The sequence below is a fragment of the Puma concolor genome, chromosome F2 (assembly GCF_028749965.1).
Source record: "Puma concolor isolate L17-30 chromosome F2, mPumCon1.1.hap2, whole genome shotgun sequence".
Taxonomy (NCBI): domain Eukaryota; kingdom Metazoa; phylum Chordata; class Mammalia; order Carnivora; family Felidae; genus Puma; species Puma concolor.
In genome coordinates, this window is record NC_141684.1 from 483,116 (window position 1) to 502,433 (window position 19,318).

The following is a 19,318-nucleotide window of genomic DNA, read 5'->3' on the forward strand; positions in this document are numbered from 1 at the left end:
TGATTTGAAGAGAGTTTGTGGTCATTACGGAGTCTCCCGTCTGGGCTGTGGCCACAGCCCCGTGTTGTCCCCCACACCCGCTCCAGGCCACCGCTGCCTCAGCGCCCCCGGTCTTGGGGCACATGCACCTTCAACCCTGATCTGTTGCTTGGACGCTGGGTGAGCTCTGAGGTCTGCTGTCCCTGGGGCTCCCTAGGTCTCCAGGTACTGGGAGAGCTCCTGGGTCTCCGGCAGGAGGCCCAGCTGGAACAACAGCCGAACCAGGAGGGCAGTGAGCCGCATCGATAGGGTCTCCACCCTGGGGTGGGAGGGCACAGGGGTCACAGGTTGGTGGGGAGCAGGTATTGGCGGCCTGCCCCAGCCTGCCCCCTCCCACCCCCTCACCTTAGGGCCACTTCAAATTTGAATGTCTCCCAGATGACCTTGATGTGGCGCAGGAGGCTGGCACCGTAGACACTCTGGTACGCCACACCCGCCAGGCGGCTCCAGCCCCTGACCGCACTGCCCAGAGACACGGTCAGTCCGGCACAGTCATTCCACCCCCCACCACCCCCCCCCCCCCCCCGGGCATCACCAGCCAGCGCCCACCTCTTGGCCATGAGGAAGTAGCGGTCAACGGGGGCGCCCAGGGTGGTGGTGATGGCGCGCACGGTGTTGATGTTGCGCAGCACGAGCAGCATGGACCGCGGCAGGGCCTTGAGCACCCGCACGATGTCCTCGAAGTGCTCTCGCGCCATGGCCTGCATGTAGGCTGCCTCCTCGCGGCTCAGCAGGTGCGAGCGCCACAGCTGCCCCAGGCGCACGGGCCGCTGCATGAGCATCTCGGAGAAGAGGATATAGTCTGGGGGGGCGGGGGTGGGGGGGGGGGGACAGTGAGCCAGGCCCGCGTGCCCCACGAGCCCACACGCCTGCACGCCCCAGCCTCACCTTGCACCCCGAGTGCGGCTGCGTGTGTCTTCATTGCCTCATCGTCCCTCAGGATGATGGCCCGCCACAGCTGGCACAGGGCTGCCCGGTCCCTAGGGGAGCTCAGCAGTAAGGCCAGAGCACCCCGGCCAGTGCCCCCCGCCCCCACCTCCCCCCCCCCCCCTTGCTCCCTGCTTACTTCTCATCCAGAAACTGGTAGAGCCCATGGTCCAGCAGCACCAGCTGTGCCTTCCCATCTGGGCCTTTCCGCACCAGAACTAGGGACACAGCACATTGGCTCTCGCCCCCCTACCCCTGGCCCCCCACCCTCACCCCGGGGTGGGGGTTCTTCCTACCATTGCCAGGGTGGGGGTCAGAGTGGATGAAGCCTGTGTAAAATATCTGCTCAGCAAAAGTCTGAATGAGCTTCTCTGCTATCTGGAGAGAGAACAGGACTACGCCACCATGGCCCTGTGCTCAGGGCGCCCACACACCCCTCCCATATCCACGCGCCGACACGCACGGCACTCACGTCCTTCACTGCCAGCCCCATGGTCTTGATGGCCTCCACATCGTTGACCTTGCAGCCTTCACAGAATTCAGCTGTCAGCACACGCTGGGAGAGAGCAAGTGGCTGAGCTCAGCAGGCCCGTACGTTCCCACCCAGGAGGGGGCCCAGCCCACCTTGCTGGACGTGTCCCAGTACACGCGGGGGACCACGATATAGCGGAAGTGCTGCAGCTCCTGTGCACAGCGCTCAGCGTTTCGGCCCTCGTTCTCGAAGTCCAGCTCCTGGGCCAGGGTGCCCTTCAGGTCCTGGGGGCCACATGGGCAGCTGGGGGTCCAGGTCAGGGACCAGCCCACCCCCAGCACACACGTGCAGACACTGCTCCAGCCTGCCTCTGGGCAGCGGTTACCTGGAGGACCCAGCTGAAGCCGAAGCTGGGGTGCATGAACTCGATGAGCTGGAGCAGGAGCTCCAGAGTGTGGATGTCGCCGTCAAAGCGGTCCCGCAGATCGATGTACTGCACCTGCGTCAGGCAAGGCTGCAGGGAGGACCCAGGGCCGCCACCACAGCCCCAGAGCCCGCTGTGGAGCGGCACCCCCCCCACCCCCATACCTTCACAGCCACGGCCGTGCCGTCGTGCAGCTTGGCTCGGTGCACCTGGGCCAGGCTCGCAGCAGCGATCGGCTGGTAGTCAAACTCCTGGAAGAGCTTGTGGGGTAGGGCCTGGAAGTCTTCAAGGAACAGCTCGTCTACCTGGCAGGAGAGGCTTCTTGGAGCAGCGTGGGGGCCGTGCAAGGCCCCCAGCTCCCAGCCCAAGAGTAGGGCTCACCTCCCGGAAGCCGCGGGTGAGGGCCCTGTCCTCCAGCACACGCAGGGTCCTGATATACTCCGGGGGCAGCAGGTGGTTGAAGGAACACAGCCCCTGGCCCAGCTTCACGTAGAGGCCCCCGTTGCTGATGGCCCCGGCCACCAGCGCGTCAGCCGCCCGCTGGTGACATGCAGACATCACCTCCAAGTACCCCGGGCTGTTCTGACCACAGGCATGGAGGGAAGGGATGGGGGCAGGCAGGTGCCTCCTTAGTGCCCCCAACACCTACCTCCATCTGGCCTGTCCCCTTCCCCTGGCCCTCCCCCCACCGTGGCCAGGACACGGGGACAAACCTCTTCCACCCCTCGCAGGACGACGTTTGCACACCACCAGTAGTCCAGGGAGATCTGGAGGCCGACCCTCAGAGACCTGTGGGCACAGGCTGTCCTCAGCCCTTGGCAGGCACTGGGCCTCAGACCCCCCACTAGCCCACCAGACCAAAGTGAGCACGTGGCAGGGGCTGTGGGGATCACAGGCCGGACCAGGACACAGAGGACGGGCTCCGGTCTAGCCTCCTTGCTCCCGGACAGCATTGCCGGCAGGGCGGTCTCCGTTCCTGGTCTGCACAATGGGCAGCCCGCGTCCATGCAACCCCTGTCCCTGAACGCGCATCAGCGAGCATCCAGGATGTCTGGGGACGGCTCGCGCCCTACCAGTCAGGCATGGCTTCTTTCTCATTCTTTCACAGCAACTAAGAACTGGTGCAGCAGTGATGGCCGGCAAGCTGGCTGCTGTCACCAGTTCCTATGTGCAGATGTGACCTGGCTCCAGGCCCCTCCGTACTGCTGGCCCTGCCTCTGTACTCAGCCTCCTTTCCCAGACTGGGCTCTGCCAGCCCCCCAGGCACTCTCCACATGTCCCCGGACAGCTCCACGGAGCTGTCCTGGGGGCCCAGACCCCTCCTTATGACAGCGAGGGTACTCGCTCCCCGCCCTCCAGGCTATGGACAGGGACCCTGGGTCTGGAGAGGGAAAAAAACCAGGGCTGAGTCCAGGCCTCTGGCGTCACAGACCACAGACCCTCAGACCTTTGAGTGGGGTGTGGGGCTCCTGTTCTTCAGGAAAAAGCCCTGAGAGGACCTGAGGCCACTGGTCAAGCCAAACCTCTACCTCCCTGCCTCTCGGTCACCTCTGTCACAGAAGGGTCGGAATTAAAAGGCAGGAAGGAATAGGCTGCTAGATCCTGGATAGGTTTGCTTCCTTGCTGCAGTACACGCTGCTCCCAGCAGTCACGTAGAGCAGCGTGTGAGTTCAGCCCATGCCCTGTGCCTTCCAGACTGTCCCCCGTAGACCAGCTCTGCCCCACTCACCCCCTAGCCCCACACAGGAAACAAACAGGATTGCCTGTGAAGAAGGGAATGCGTGGTTGGCAGGGTGAGCAAGGACACAGGATTTCTCTGAGCTCCACAGACGCAGGGGAGAGGGCTTCCCTCCCTGAATAATTCAGTCCAAAAGCCAATGCAAGGTCTGCAAAGGTGGGGGTGGGGTGGGGGGGGGGCTGGGTAACTGCTTCACGCAAGGTGACCGATCGAATAAGCCACTAAGTTAAAGACGGGGAAGCCAGGATTCTCCCAGTTGGAGAAGGGCGTCACAGATATACAAAGGGAGAGAATGAGAAAGGTCCCTGTGGGGAAGTATCTGTGTGAAAGCAAGGTTTGGCAGGAAACAAACACACCTAAGTACGCGCGCGTGCACACATTCACGTGCCCTAACGGCCCCCAGCGCTAGTCTGGGAGGGCCTGGGAGCACACACACCCAACGTCTACATCATCCTTAAGACCCTTCTCCCACTCCCTTGGAGAGAAGCTGACTCCAGACCTGGGAAAGAACAAAATGAGCCTGGAGTATCTCAGTGCAAAAGGAGGAACCAAATGCTCCAGAAATGGAGACATGCCAAAAGGATTCAGGGGTAGGAATTGATGGGAGAAAAGAAAATAAAAAGCTGAGATGTTAATGGCAAAATCTACGTTCACAGCATAGTGTCTCCAATTCCACCGTTTTAAGTGTTTACTATAAAATGTTGGAGATAGAAGGAAGGACGTACACCTGAAACAAATAGTACACTATGTTAGCTCATTGGAATTTAGATAAAAACCTGGGGGGGGGGGAGGAAAAAAAGGATCGCAAAGGCCAGGTTGAAGGGGCTCCCACCAGCCAATCCCGGAGCAGTAGGCAACAAAAAAATCCACAGTGATGTCAACAGAGAGCGACCCACAGAATAAAAAATCCATGAGTCCAGACTGACACGAATAAATGGGGAAAAGAGAAATTTTTTTCTTACAGTACAATGACAACTAACAAACGTGGAAAGACTGAATTAGAAAAAAACACCATCTGGCGAACACATAAGAATGAATTCACCTGAGATGCCCCGGGAGCCCTGAGGCGGTGGGCAAGGGGTGGCAGGAACAGACATCGACATGACGCAAAGACCAGGAACCAAACAGCAAAGCTCACTGGGACGCACTGAAACCACGTGCCACCTGACAGGTGCAGAACGGTGTCATTTCCGTGCTGTTCCTGCCCAAACGCACCAACTGAATCCAGCTGTGAGCACGCATCAGACAAACCCAACCAGAGAGGCCTTCTACAAAAGGGGTCAGCAAAACTTTTCTTTACAGAGTTAGTATTTTGGGCTTTATGAGCCACACGGTCTCCACTCTGCTGTTGTAGTGAAAGCAGCCTCAGGCAACGTGACTACGGCTCCAAGAAAGCTTGATTTATAAAACACGCAGCAGCCACTTTTGGCCACAGTTTGCTGACCCCTGTTGTACATTACCGGCCTATAAGCCTCCAGATGTGTCAAGGTCACTGTGTAATGAAGAATTAGCTTTATTCAGAAGGGCCTGCCTGGCCTTTGCCCCAAGCTCCTGGCAGGGGGCCTCTAAAACCGTGGGATTTCCTGAGTGACAGGAGAGTCTGATTCATGATGGGCCAGGATGGTTCATGCTAACGAAGAGCTCAGATCTCTAGAAAGATCAACCATGTGACTAGAATTTTGGGGGCTCTGAGCCAAGATATCAGCCCAGCTGGGGAGGGGAGGGAGACTGGACCCTGAGTTCAATCAGGAGGCCAATGATTCCATTGTTCCTATGTAATGGAACTCCACTAGAAACTGCTTGCCGAAGCTCAGGGAATACCCAAATGCACGGTCACACAACAACAGGGCAGGAGTGGGGGTGTAACGTGTCACTGAGGACATGGGAGCTCTGAGTTTGGGACTCTCCTGGACCTTACTCTGTCCATCTCTTCCTTGGGCTCATCCTAATTTGTATCTTTTTTGCTTTGATAACATAATCCAGAGGCCAGAACTTTCCTGAGTTCTGTGATTTGTCCTAAGGAACTATCGAAACTGTCTATGGGGATCCCTGAGGACAGCCCTAGGCACACGTGGGGGTTTGGGGGACCATGCTTGACCTCAAGTTTAGCCATAACAGCCAAGGAGAGGAGCGCCTGGTTGGCTCAGTCGGTTAAGCATACAACTCTTCATTTTGGCTCAGGTCATTATCTTGCGGTTTGTGGGTTTGAGCCCCACATCGGGCTCCACACTGTTAGTGTGGAGCCTGCTTGGTATTCTCTCTCTCCCTCTGCCTCTCTCTGTCTCAAAATAAATAAATCAACTTTAAAAAAAAAAAGAGCCAAAGAGACAAGGGGGAATGTACCAGACCGCAGGAGATTAGAGATAGGCCTAGCATGGGATCCTTGTGCTAAAAAGGTTATTGCCATACATGTGAATGAGCTAAGGTGGTTAGAGGCTTATAACGTATCAGCTTCCTGACTGTGCTTATGGAGAATGTCCTTGTTTAGGAAACACACTCAAGGTTTCAGGGATAATGGAGCACACTGACAACTTATATGCAGATATTTCAAGGAAAAAGAAAAAGTTCTTTTGTATTATTCTTACAACTTTTCTGGACATTTGAAATTGTATCCAAAAAAGGAAAGCCCAAAAGTTTCTGAAAAGTTAAAATTAAGTAAGGGGTGGGATAAGAAACCAAGGCCTTGGTGTGAACTTTCCACCATCCCCATCTTTGAGTCCTCACACATGTACGACATGTTCTGATCTCTGCTCTCTGCACCAGAACAAGCCCCCGACTCTCCTGGTGCTGAGCCGGTCCTGACCTGCCCCTGGCCTGTGCTCCATCCGTGGCTCCTGAGTACACAGTGCCCCTTACTCCAGAGGCCCTGTGGTCACCCTGTGCCCAGCCTGCCTCTCCTAGCAACTGCTGGGGCTTACAGCTGACAAGGACAGCTCCCCTCCCTCTAATCCCAGCTCAGCCTCAGAAAGCAAGCTGTAAAATTACATTTTCTTTTTAAAGGTTTAACTTTTTTTTTTTTTTTGAGAAAGAGAGAGAGAGCGTGAGCAGGGGAGGAGCAGAGAGAAGGAGACACAGAATCTGAAGAAGGCTCCAGGCTCTGAGCTGTCAGCACAGAGCCCAACATGGGGCTCGAATTCACGAATCGTGAAATCATGACCTGAGCCAAAGTCGGACGCTTAACCGACTGCGCCACCCACGCGCCCCTGTAAAATTACATTTTCTCAGGAAGGAAGCAGAGAAGGCAGGCATGCCAAGCCTGCTGACGGGGCACCCGATGCTGGGAAATAACAGCACATGAGAGGCAGAAGGTGAGACAAGCCCAGACCTGCTGAGTGTGCATTTCAGAACCAGGCTGCACAGTCTGGACAGTCCCACGTGGTGGAGGCTCACAGGAGACAAGACTCCGGGCCTGCCCTCGTCAACCTGAGGGCTGTGGAGACTGTGCAACCCTGCAGGACAGAGAAGTCATGGCCCAGAAGCTGCCCTCGAGCAAACCTGACCACCTGGGGAGACAGCCATCAGTGAGCTAAGAAGTGATGGGTTTGTGTCCTCACAGCAGGAAGTGGTCAAGCATTCAGCTCTCCAGCCATCTATGGCCTCCATTAGCATAAACCTCAGAGAAGTTTCTGGCTAAGTGCTGAAGGCCTTAGCAGTCCTAAGCCTTCCCTTGAGAAATGACCCAGGTTTGAGAGGCTGCAGGTGCTCAGAGCTGGCAGAGCAGGACCACCCCCACACCCCGACCCTGCAGCCTCCTTGACCAAGGTCTCCTGTGAGCCGCTCTGCTGAGCAATCACGTGCACCCCCGGCCCAGCCCGACAGTGAGTTTCGCTAGAAGGAGGAGGTTTCACCCAACGCCAAGAGCTGCTTGTCAGGACTTCTGGCTGTAGGAACTCCTGGATCTGACCAACAGCAGAAATGTCTAAGGTGCTCCAACAGGAAGATCACCCTTACTGCCTCCCTCCAAGAATCTTGCACTGAGACATAAGGGAGCGTGAAAAGGGCCTTTAGTTTAAGGCACCCTTGATATTAACGACCAGACACAGTCCATCTCTAGTCCGGTCCAATGGGAGTAGAGGAGGCATAACAGCCCTCCTCTCGGAGCCCCAATCCTCTCTGGATGCCAGCTTTCCGTGGGGGCGAGGAGGGGGAGGAGGAGGGAGAGGACGAGAGGGGCGAGGGGGGGGGAGGGGGAGGAGCGGGGGCGAGGAGGGGGAGGAGGAGGGGAGGAGGCGGTGGTGGCAGCAGCCCGTCTGCCCACCAGCTGGCAGAAGCCTGAGGCAGGGGAGGCACCAGCTCTCGTCCCCCCAACTGGTCAAAGCTGATCTGAAGGGTCTGCAGAGGTGCGGCCCGTGTGGGCGGCTCACCGGCACTTCGCCCACGCGGACCCTGCGGCGCTCAGCTGCTTCGGCCGGCGGCACGAGGGCGCCTGGAAGGCAGCCTGCAAGCGCCAAGCGGAACCCCAACCCTTCCTGGCCCCAGCTCAAGCCCACACGTGTCGTGTCGGGACGGGGCTGCGCCGGGGAGGAACCGCGCCGCCCCCAGCCGCTTTTACCTGCCGAAGCGCCCGACACCGTCCACTACAAGCCTCATCCTTCTCTTCTCCTGAGGCTCTGCGGTGAAATAGCGGATCCCAAGAAGCAGGGGTACCCCCATCACCGTGGCAGACAGCGCCTTCCTCCACAGGGGCCGGGGTCTCGCGGACCTGGAGGGAGACAGGTACATGGCTCAGGTCACTTCGCTCCTGCCCCTGCCCACCGGGGCCCGGCTCTGCAGCTAACACGGGTTCCGGGTGCCCACGTGGACACTCGAGTGTTCCCGGTCACCTTGGACGCCGGGCTCCGAGGGGCCGCTGAGCACAGGAGGGGGCCCCTTGGCTACATGGGAAGCAGCTCGCAGGCAGAGCTGTGACCCTCGCAGGACCGGGGCCTCCTGCGCCGTACGGAGCTATAGCCCGTCACCTCCACGACGGCCCAACCAGACGGCAGAGCGTCAGACAGCAGCGTGGGGCAACACGCACAGGTGACGGCTACTACGGTGCGAGGCCGCCAGGAGCCCAGCATCCAGTCACACGTCTGCCCCAGGTCACCAAGCAGCAGCTCCACCAGGCCCGGATCCGGCCTCCTGACACCGCCCCTCAATGCTGCCCCACCCCACCCACGGGCCCCAGGCCTGGAACCCCCTCACCCACATTTCTTGCTGCTTCCACCCCTGGCTGTGGCCCCATCCACGGCACTCCCGCCCTCCTGCACCGGCCTGGACCGGTCATTCTGTCTTCTCAGAGCACACGGCTCTAGCTGCGGTCTACTGGCCGCCGCTGGCCGGGAGTCCTGCCCCACGAACTCTGGGCCCTGGGTGGGGGTTCCAAGCCACCTCACCAGAGAGCAAACGATCTGTCTTGGGGTGGAAGCAGAGAAGCCCAGCCTTGGGCCACACAAGACAGGTCTTCCCTCCCTGCCTGGCAAGAAGCACGCGCCCTCGAGGGCACCTGTGGCTGCGGAGAACTCACCACCTTGCAGGCAGGACCCCGAGGCTTCTCCTGAAGAAGGTGGCAGGGGACGGGCAGGGCTCCTGCCCGCTCCGCAGCAGGGCAGAGTGGACGCGGCAGAGCTGGGCCTGCAGGGTGAGCGAGCAGCAAGGGGTCAGACGCGGCAAGAACTCGCCCTCCAGCTTCCTGCTGCCCCGGCATTCCCAGGCCTGGATCTGAGGGGCACCTGTGCCTTCCGGTGCCCAAATATGCCATCGAAGCGAGTCAGCATTGCCGGGCCCTGTGCGCGGGGCCCGGCCTGCATGTCTGACTCAGGAAGGCAAAGACCATCCCATCTCCTGCGAGTAAGGCCAAGATCCGGGAATCACAGGAGACAAGGAAAGGCTACACACAGTCTGCACCTCGACAGGTCACTAGAGACATCCCCGCCTCTGACACCCCTCAGTCCCTGCCTGACACTCCACTGGGGCCCTGGGACCTATGACGCCCGCCTCTGACACCCCTCAGTCCCTGCCTCTGACACTCCACTGGGGCCCTGCGACCTATGATTTACTCTTTTTCTGCTGTTTGCCCACTGACCAGCAGCCTCAGGAAGTCATTCTTAATTTCTAAAGGAAAGATCAATAATGCTTCGTCACACAATCAGAAAGATGTCAGGGGGCACCTGGGTAGCTCAGTCGGTTAAGCATCCGACTCTTAGTTTAAGCTCAGGTCATGATCTTGCAGTTCGTGGGTTCGGGCCCACGTGGGGCTCTGTGCTGACAGCGTGGAGCCTGCTTGGGATTCTCTCTCCCCCATCCCTTCTCTCTCTGCCTCTGCCTCTCTCTCTCAAAATAAATAAATAAAGGAAAGGAAGAAAGGAAGGAAGGGAGGGAGGGAGGGAGGGATGGACGGAGGGAGGAAGACAGATGTCAGACTCTCAGGTGGAAGACCAGAAGCAGGAAAAAGTTGTTCTGAGAGCACGTGCTAGGACCCAGAAGCAGGGACCCGGAGCGGGGCAGATGCACCGAACCAGAAAGAGGGCGGGGACTGCCTGGGGCGCCGCTTACTCCAGTGGCCATGGAAACCTCATGGCTCTCCTGCCCCGACAGCCTTGCTCTCTCGATCTTATTTCAATTATGAAATAAGAGTTCCTCAACCACAAATTCCCCAACTGCAAATTCTCCTTTCAGGGAAGAAAAGGTGGTGCGTAGTAAGTCATGACCCACGGCACAGATGCTAACGTTGTCATCATGAAGCCCGGCCCAAATAAGGAATTGACTTTCCTAACATTTTCTGGCCAATGCACACAGCCCTGACGACAATTTCAAGGACTGAAAAACAACACAAAAGTCAAAGGAAAAGGTCCATGACCTATTGTCCCAAGAGGAGAGCGCAGGCTGACAGAAAACCTCTGCTCAGCAAGGCCACACACAGTGAGTGCAGATGCCCAAGGAAACCCCACAGAGGCCAGAAAGGCGACCACAGGCAGAAGGACGGGGGCAGGCAGAGTCCCTAGGCTTTCTGTGCAAGGGACAGCATGGCCCGGCGCCCCCGCCGCCCTCAGGGCACCCCACCTCCCACACCGCCCTCCAGCCCACGTGACCTGATTTGGCCACGCTGAGGCTCACCAGAAGAGGAAGCCCAGAGAATGGGCGTCTGTGAGCTCAGACATCTGGGTGACAGCTGCTCTGAACACTAGTATGTACCTGGAGGATGTGTGGTTCCCGCCAGGGTCTCCCACCTTGTTTGTCACACCCAGACCGCACACTCCCCTCAGACACAGCTCTGTCCAGGCTCCGTCCGGCCCCCGCCTGTTCCCTTCAAGGTCTTCGGATATCGTACGCCTCACCTGATCCCGCATCTTCTAGCACACATACGCATCAAACAAACCCGCCAGAGATGCCCAGGATGACACTGGATCCTGCATGTGACCAGGGACCTCAGACAAATGTAGACAAAGCCCAGAAGTCACAAGGGCAGTGTGAGGGCATAGGGAGGGAGGACCCATGACCTGGCAGCAAGTGGGACTTCCACGTGGACACCGAAGACGGTCTTCTGTGCAGAGGATGTGGGTTCAGGGAAGGCCTGAAGCCAGGAGAGCACAGGGCACTTCTGGGGAGGAGAGGTCCGCGTGGAGACACTGTATGCTCACAGGTGCAGTGGGGAGGGGGGCCGCTGCCTGAAAAGACCAGACTGGGGAGCAAGGTGAGCTGGGGCCAGGCAGGGCACCCCAAGGGGCCCTGGGGGTTTTCCTGCAGGGAATGGACGATGTGCTGGGGAAGTCAGCCCATGAGGAGGGGGCTGGGTGATGGAGCCAAGTGGATTCAAGACAAGTGCGAGGGACTGGCAAGACGGCCCAAGGCCGGTGCCTGAGAGCCTGGGAGTGTCAGACGCAGTCACTCGCCAGCTGCCTGAAATTCTGGCCCGCGAGAGCTGTGCTAGGAATCTGATCTCTGGAAGACAGTGAGCCCACTGAGTAAGAACAAGCCCACCGAGCAAGAACTGACGACAGCCACCAGCTGCCAGCCACTGGAGCTCAGCACTCAGTATCAGTGACCCTGAGCACACCCAACAAGTAGATCCAGGCTGTGGGACATTCTGTAAACAGCCTGCTCTCTTCAGAAAGTCATTAGGACCCATGACTTGGGAATACTGGTGCTGGGCACAGCCATTTATTAATTATCTCTACTTCTGTAAATATTTTCCAGTTTTTATAACAAGAAGTTAAAAAAAAAAGTCACAAGAAAAAAAAGCGGGAAGACTTCTAGATCGAGAGGCCAAATAGACATGATACCGCGACGACGCACTTCAGGCTAAAAAAAGGCGCCTGCAAACACATTTCTGGGCAAATGAGCAAGTCAGAATATGGACAGACATTACAGGATTATTGTTCACATCTTTAGGCACGATTAAGCGAGAATGTTTTGTTGAGGGCATGCACACTGGAATGTTTAGAGACTGTTTATGTCTGCAACCTACTTTCAAATGGTCCAATGACAACAAAATACACAATTTCAAACAAAAATAATAACAACTAGGGCAGGATATTAAAAACGGGTGGATCTAGGTGGCCAGTAACTGGACAATTAACGATGTGGCAGCGTTCTGTCAGAGTGTGTCCCTATATTTAAACTTTCTCATGATCAAAGCTGCTATGATGCTCCAAGTCCCAGCCAGGAAGGTGGCATTGTTTTTGTGTTTTTTTTTAATTTATTTTTTAAATGTTTATTTATTTTTGAGAGAGAGAGAGAGAGAGCACACATGCTTGCAAGCAGGGGAGGGGCAAAAAGAGGGAGACAGAGGATCTGATGCGGGGCTCGAACTCACAAACCTTGAGATTATGCCCTGATCTCAAAGTCAGATGCTCAGCCAACTGAGCCACCCAAGGGCCCCTGTTTTTGTTTTTTTGACTTAACTTTTTACCTTTTTAATGATTCTATTGTTTCCTTTATAAACTTTTAGTTTGTTGCAATCACTTACAAAGCTTTGTGTAGTTAACACAAATGACTAAACTATGAATTCTCTACTTGAAATATAGTCACAAACTTTTACCACCTCCTCCAAATGCAAATACTTTTACATACTTTCAATTCTATTTTTAACCTTCCTGACTTTTATGTTATTGTCATGCATTTTTTAAAGTTTATTTAAAAAATTTTTTTTTCAACGTTTTTTATTTATTTTTGGGACAGAGAGAGACAGAGCATGAACGGGGGAGGGGCAGAGAGAGAGGGAGACACAGAATCGGAAACAGGCTCCAGGCTCCGAGCCATCAGCCCAGAGCCCGACGCGGGGCTCGAACTCACGGACCGCGAGATCGTGACCTGGCTGAAGTCGGACGCTTAACCGACTGCGCCACCCAGGCGCCCCTTAAAGTTTATTTTAGTTTCAGTATAGTTAACACACCAGGTCGGATCAGCTTCAGGTGTAGGATATGACTCGGCACCTCCATAGGCCACCCGGTGCTCATCCCAAGTGCACTGCTTCACCCATCCCTCACCCCCTCTGGTGGCCAGCAGTGTGTTCTCCGGAGTGCAGAGTCTGTATTTTGGTTTGTCTGTTTCCCCCTTGTATTTGTTCTGTTTCTTAAATTCCACGTGAGTGAACTCACACAGTAGGTCTTCCTCTGACTGACTTACTTTGTTTAGCATTATTACTCTCTGGCTCTATCCGTGTTGTTGCACATGGCAAGATTTCAGTCCTTTTTATGGCTGAGTAATATTCTGGTGTGTGTGTGTGTGTGCGCGCGCGCGCGCGTGTGTGTGTTTGCACGTGCGCACATCTTCTTTATCCAGTCATCAGTCGGTGGACACTACAACTGCTCCCGTATCTTGGCTACTGCAAATATGCTGCAATAAACACCAGGGTGTATGTGTCCCTGTGAATTAGTGTTTCTGTATTTTGGAGGGAAAAAAGCTAGTAGTGCAATTACTGGACGGGAGGGTGGTTCTATTTTTAACTTTCTGAGGAACCTCCACACTGTTTTCCGCAGTGGCTGCACCAGTTTGCATTCCCACCAATAGTGTACAAGGGTTCCTTTTTCTCCGCGTCCGAGGAAGGTGGCATTTTGAAGATGAGGCAGCTGGTGCAGGGCAGGGGTACTCACCGGGGGAGACTGTGTGCCCAGGACGTCTGGCACTGTTTGGAGACACTCTTAGCTGCCACAACCTGGGGAAAGGGGTGCTCTCGGTACTGAATGGGTGGAGGCCAGGGACACTGCTCGACACCACCCAGTGCCCAGGGTGGCCCTGCCCTAGAGACTCAGGCGGAGCCAAGGCTGAGGAGCTGGGGCAGACTATGAACCCAGACTTCTGAGCCTGTTAACTGGGATGCAGGCTCCGGCAAATGCTATCTGTGCAGTGTGTGTGGGTAAGTGACGTCCCTCTCTGTACCTTAGTTTCCCCATCTGTAAAGCAAGGACCGCTGTAGTATTAACGTACAGGACAAGTGAATGGACATTTGCAAAGCACTCTGCACAGTGCCCAGCCCACACGACAGGCCAGGCAGATGGGCATGCTGAGGTCACGCTGGGGTCAAGGAGAAGCTACTCTCCACAGCCTTCCTGTGCCTTGCCACCTGTGGGTCCCCGTGCCCTTACTCTCCTGCCAACAGCCTTGTCCCCACAAGCCCACACCACCTAACAGGAAGAAGTACATACCTGCTAGATTAAAGTGAACTACTTATATTAAAAGATCATCAGCCTCTTACTGCTTTTTCACAAGGAAGAAAAGCGGTTAGCCAAGAAGATGAGAGAGACTATTTCCAACATATGTAAAACTTGGAGATCGGTTATATACAGAATATGCAGAAATGCTTTAGTTAACTGGAGAAGGGTATGAGCAAAGTGAGAGGGCAGAAGAGTTCCGATGGGTTCATTGGTTCAGAGGCTGTATCACTGCAGACGAAGCAGGAAAACGCCCGAAGCCGATGGACAATGATTATTCTGAGACATCAGCTTTCAGAAGGGAAGGGAATGATCAGGGAGCTATTCCAGCCAATGAACTGGGGGGACAGAGCAAAAGGCCTCACGACTCGGAGGCTGAAGCAAGGGCTGGCCGGGAATGCAGCCTGCCAGCACCAGGCGTGGCTGCCTGAAGACCAGGGGCTGACCCCAGACTCCCCAGAAGCCCAGACCCTCCGGATGGCCCTGTGAGCGCTGAGCGGGAGGGGCCACGCTCGTGTTCTTTCATGGAGGAGAATGCTAAATCTGAATTATCTTTTATTGCTGAGCACATAGTAATAAATAACACATTTATTACTAAAGCACAAGGCCCTGGCTGCACCCCAAGCTTCAGGGTGGGGGAGGCCAGAAAGGTAACAGCCCCGGCCATAGCCCCCAGTAACAGTTTTCTGTTTTCTTAGATGCCGTTGCAGCAGGAGTGACTCCTCAGTCACCTTCCCATAACAAAGATCCCTCTGGTGGACCCCAGACAGCCCACGCAGCACCAGGCCCAGGCCTTTGTCCAGGCTGCTATTCTGCCTGGAACACCCTTCGCCAGACCCTACATTCATCAGTCCTGTCTGTCATCCCCCCGTCCGCCTCTGCACCTTGCACACACCTCTCCCGCTGTCCTTATCACACTGGAGTGTGACTGTTAGCCTATAGTCTCTGCCCCCCACCAGACTGTGCAGGGCTCACCTCTCCATCATCTCTGTGCTTCTAGGATCTAGTGCAGTGCCTGTTAGATAAAGCAGGAGCTCGAGGAAGGCTTGTTGAATTGAGACAAACGGTGCTAAGCACAGAACGAACTAGCACCCCCACATGGCCCAGCCTTGGATGCTAGGTGAGCAATATGCACAATCAGGTAAGAGATGACAGCAGCCCGGCTCTGAACAGGACTTCTAGGAAGAGGCCTCATGCTGACAACTCCAGAGCCCCCACCAGGGTCCACAGGCACATTCCAGAACGTGGCTCCCTCCAGTTTGGGATGCCCAGTGCTCCTCAAACTATCCCCATCACCCAAGAGACATCCCCAAAGCCCAAAGAAGGCATGTGGCTATAAACACAGGGCAGAATCTGCAGCCAGATCTTCGAGGAACCAGCCCAGGACAACTGCCACCACATCACGTATAACCCAAACCAGCCAGAGCTTGGGCACCAGGACACACCAGCAAACAGGAAGAGAGAGAGAGCTCTGGCTCCCCAGAATATCCCCCCCCCCCACACACACACACACCAGGCCTTCTCACCAGGACGGCCACATGCCCTGGCTTGCCTGGGACAGTCCTGGCGCACGCGTGTCTCAACGGCCACCACTTCAGAGCCTTCCAGTTTGCATGAGCTGAACTGGGCCTCCTCTACCCCAGCCTCTCATGCTTTCTTAGAGCGTGTGCACCGCCTGCCTGCAGACACAGTGTTCATCTGGAACTCAGCTAACAACCCATAAAGTAGCAACAACAACAAAAAGCTCTCAGTAGTCAGAATCAAACAGATATTCCAAAGTCAAAGACAAGCTGAGGTGCCGGTTTTTCTAGCACCCTGTCGATCAGACAGAGCAGATTAGCAGATGAAAGGTCACTGCAGGTGACCCAACCCAAAGCGCGAAGAAGCAACTGCTGAACCTCGCGATGAGGCCCTAAAACAGGAGGACTAGAGGTGACGAGAACCCGGGCACTTTCCAGCAGGGAGGAAACCAAGGCACAGCAGTGTTCCCGTGGGTAGGAAGTGAGACTGGAGAGGGCTCTGAGGGCCACGAACAGCCTGCCCTTTCTTTTCCAAGGGTCTGTGGCCTCTTGGCACCAGTCAGGACCCAGAAGCTGAATGGGCTCTGCTCCACTCGGCGGCTGTGAGCAGCCCCTGATCAGAAGCTAACGCCTGCCTGCCTGCTCCTTAGGCTGCCGGATTAAGTGACCCGACTATGTGCAGAAGCTCTGTAAGCTGTAAAGTGCTGTGCCCAGGCCCACTCGGCGTCTCTCTGCCTGACTCGGACTAACCCTGTTCCACCTCAGACTACAACGCCTGTGCAGGGCAGCTGCTCCTGGCAAGGCACGACGCCGACTCGGCTAGGCTCACTGAACGAACACAAGCTCTGCGCAAAGCTCCAAGGTGAAGGTGTCTTCAGCTCTAAGCCCTCTGACGAAAAGCCCAGATCCCTGGGGAGGCCGTGGCTAGGACCTGGGTCAGTGATCGTGAGAGCCGGTTTAAACGGTGCCCGTCCTAACTGCAGATACAACACAAGGGGAGGCCCAACCAAGACAGAACTCGAGTAGCACCGCGATGGCAGGACAGCCGAGGGCCAGGCGGAAGTCTGGGTGGGGGTGGGGGACAGACCGCCTCCGAGCCAGGGCCGCTGTCAGCCCACCGGAGACACCGCGGCCCCCACACCCCCCAGAGTCCTCTCATCTCCTCACAAGCCGGGGGCAGGCGTCAGCTCAGGACGGTCTCAGGTGGCTTGGTGGCCAGGGGCAGGGTTCCCAGGGGAGCAGGCAGAAGGAAAGACGGGGACTCCGGTCTGGGATTATGGCAGAGATGAAGCAGTGAGGGGTAGGAAGGGTGTCCATCAGTCCAGGAAGCCAGGGCAGACTGCCCTGGGAAAAGGTGTCTCTGGACAGCGGTGTCCACGAGGGGATACGGTTTAGAGGTTGTCTCTGAGGCGGGTCCCTAACCCAGCACACGTGCTTCCGGCGAGAGGAGAGGGCTCTGCGGTGGGCTCGGGCTCCTAGGTGGTACCCAGCATCTCCCAACACAGCCTAGGGGCTTCTACCCTGAGGAACAGGGACTCTGAGAGATGTGAAGGACGCCCCCGAGAGCCCTGGGGGCCCCTGCCGGGCAGGGGGTCAGGGTCCCGGGGAGGGGGGGGTGTGGGGGGAGGGTCCCTGACAGGTGGGAGCGACGGTCCCGGGGCGGGGAGGAAGTGTCGGTGGGTTGTGAGGGTCCCTGACGGCGCCCAGGACGGGGCGGCTCTGGGGTGGCTCCGAGGGCTCCGGACGGAGACTGACGGGATCTGTGGCGCCCGCGCGGGGGGACGACTCACCGGCCGCCACATCTTCCAGGCCGCCGCTCTGCTCCCGCTCGCCGCAGACTCGCGTCTTCCGGCCCAGCAGTCCCCGCGAGGCGGGGAGCAGGGCGCACGCGCGCCCCGCCCCGAAGGCGGTGGGCGGAGCCCTAGGCCACGCCCCCGCGTGCTGGCCTCCGCGGCGGAGCAGCGCCTCCTGGCGGCGCCCGTGAGCTTGCTTTAGGGCTTGGGCAGCGCCAGGCGCCTGGGCCGGGGAGGACGCGGCCCGGGCGGCGGCGGCCAGTCGGACAGGCAATTCCCGGGTCAGGGCTCACTGCCGCTCGGGACGGGGAGTGGGGGGTCTTCTCCCACCCGGATGGAAGCTGAGGCTCGGGGAGGTCTGCGCACTCGCTCCCCAGGAGCTCACAGCGTGGGCGGACGCCGGAGGGAGATGGGAGCGCACGGCGGGCAGGGGGCCGCTGCTCAGAGAGCCGGAGCCCCGCCGGTGGGGCGGGGAGGGGCGGCCCGCCAGCTCAGCACAGCTGTGCCACGGGTTAAGGTGAAACTGCTTTGCGGCTCGCTTTCCTCGCTGCAAAATGAGGCTGTGACTGAGTTGCCGAAGCAGCTCCTTGTTCCGTGCAACGCCCTTGTTCCTTGGACCCAAGCCGGGGATGCCTCGGAGCGCCTGCTGTGTGCGGGGCGTCAGGGAAGGCGGGCAGTCCAACACGCCGGGATTGGGGCGCACAGGGCAGGCAAGGCCCACGGGCAGTCTTCTTCCTCCCGCACCCGCCCGCCAGCCGGCCCGGATGGCAGGGCAGGACCCCGTCCCCTCCCCTCAAAGGCCCTCTGAGCCCGGGCCGGTGCTCCTCCTCCCTCCTCTCACCCCTGCCAGGGTAACCCCACTCGCTCGGGGTTCTCTCCTCAGGCAGTCAAAACCCCGCCTCCCCGGTACCCCAGCCTGCTACCACCCAGCGGAGCTTCCCCAAAGGCCGCCTCAGCGCAGAGCTCGCGCCGCCCCCCTCCCGGCACCTCCTCTCAGCAGCCACGCCCCTCGAGGTCGGGGACTCGGGGACGAAGCCTCCAGCTGCCTGGCCGTCCTGCAGCGGCCGCCCTGGGCCTGTGTCCCCTGCTGCACACCTGCTAGCCCCACCGTCACGTGGACTGCCCTGAAAGCTTTCTCCACGTTGGCCGATCCCACCTGGCAGCTCCTCCCCATCCTCCCACATTGTTCCTTTCCTCCAGCACGGCCCCCTCTCCTCCCACCTGGTTCCTCCCTCTCCTCCTAGTTCCTCCCCGTCCAGCCCAATGGTGCCTGCTTTTTGTCGCTACCCCTGGGCCAAGTGAAGCCAGCGTCTCCGGCCACGGGACACACCACCCCAGGTCTCTTCTGCTACAACATGGCTGGCTATCCAGAAGCACCTTGTTCCCGTTGTCCGCAGTATGACAAACGCTGGGCTCCATACTCTGGCCGAACACAGACAGCTGCCTTCACTGTTTTGTGGTTGTTGTTGTTGTTGTCGTTGTTGTTGTTCTGTCTGCCTTGCCAGGAAGACAGTCTTCACCACCGCGTCCCTGGAGTCCAGGCCATGGCCTGACAGTGGAACTTGAGCCCCTCCCAAGGCCAGGCTTTCTGGAATGTTCCCAGTTGCCCACATTCAGCCTCCTCACCTAACCCCATAATGTTTAATGAAACAGGTCCAGGAGTTACCCCATATGGAAATGCTCCCCGGGTGTCTGAGAAGTGACCCTAGCAAGGCTGAGAGTAGCAACATGAGCTCCGACACGGACACTCAGGAAGCCTGGGCCACCTGCCCTG

At 57.6% G+C, this 19,318-nt stretch overlaps 1 protein-coding gene across 3 annotated transcripts; it reads right to left on the bottom strand.

The window, feature by feature from the left end:
- ADCK5 (aarF domain containing kinase 5) lies at positions 1–18,673 on the bottom strand. Of its 3 annotated transcripts, XM_086695619.1 has the most exons (15): positions 17,542–18,672; positions 9,107–9,213; positions 8,153–8,302; positions 2,576–2,651; positions 2,244–2,444; positions 2,027–2,167; positions 1,824–1,937; positions 1,591–1,722; positions 1,439–1,522; positions 1,263–1,344; positions 1,106–1,184; positions 928–1,019; positions 589–841; positions 385–501; positions 1–298 (listed from the first exon to the last, which is right to left on the bottom strand). In XM_086695619.1, exons 1-15 carry the CDS (start codon positions 17,551–17,553, stop codon positions 193–195), a joined length of 1,746 nt encoding a protein of 581 aa, XP_086551745.1. In that variant the 5' UTR covers positions 17,554–18,672; the 3' UTR covers positions 1–192. The 3 variants fall into 3 exon arrangements, with proteins under 3 accessions (XP_086551745.1, XP_086551746.1, XP_086551747.1); XM_086695620.1 differs by lacking the exon at positions 2,576–2,651 and having other exon boundaries at positions 2,244–2,439; positions 17,542–18,673; XM_086695621.1 differs by lacking the exon at positions 1,591–1,722.
- Positions 18,674–19,318: the final 645 nt, after the last annotated feature.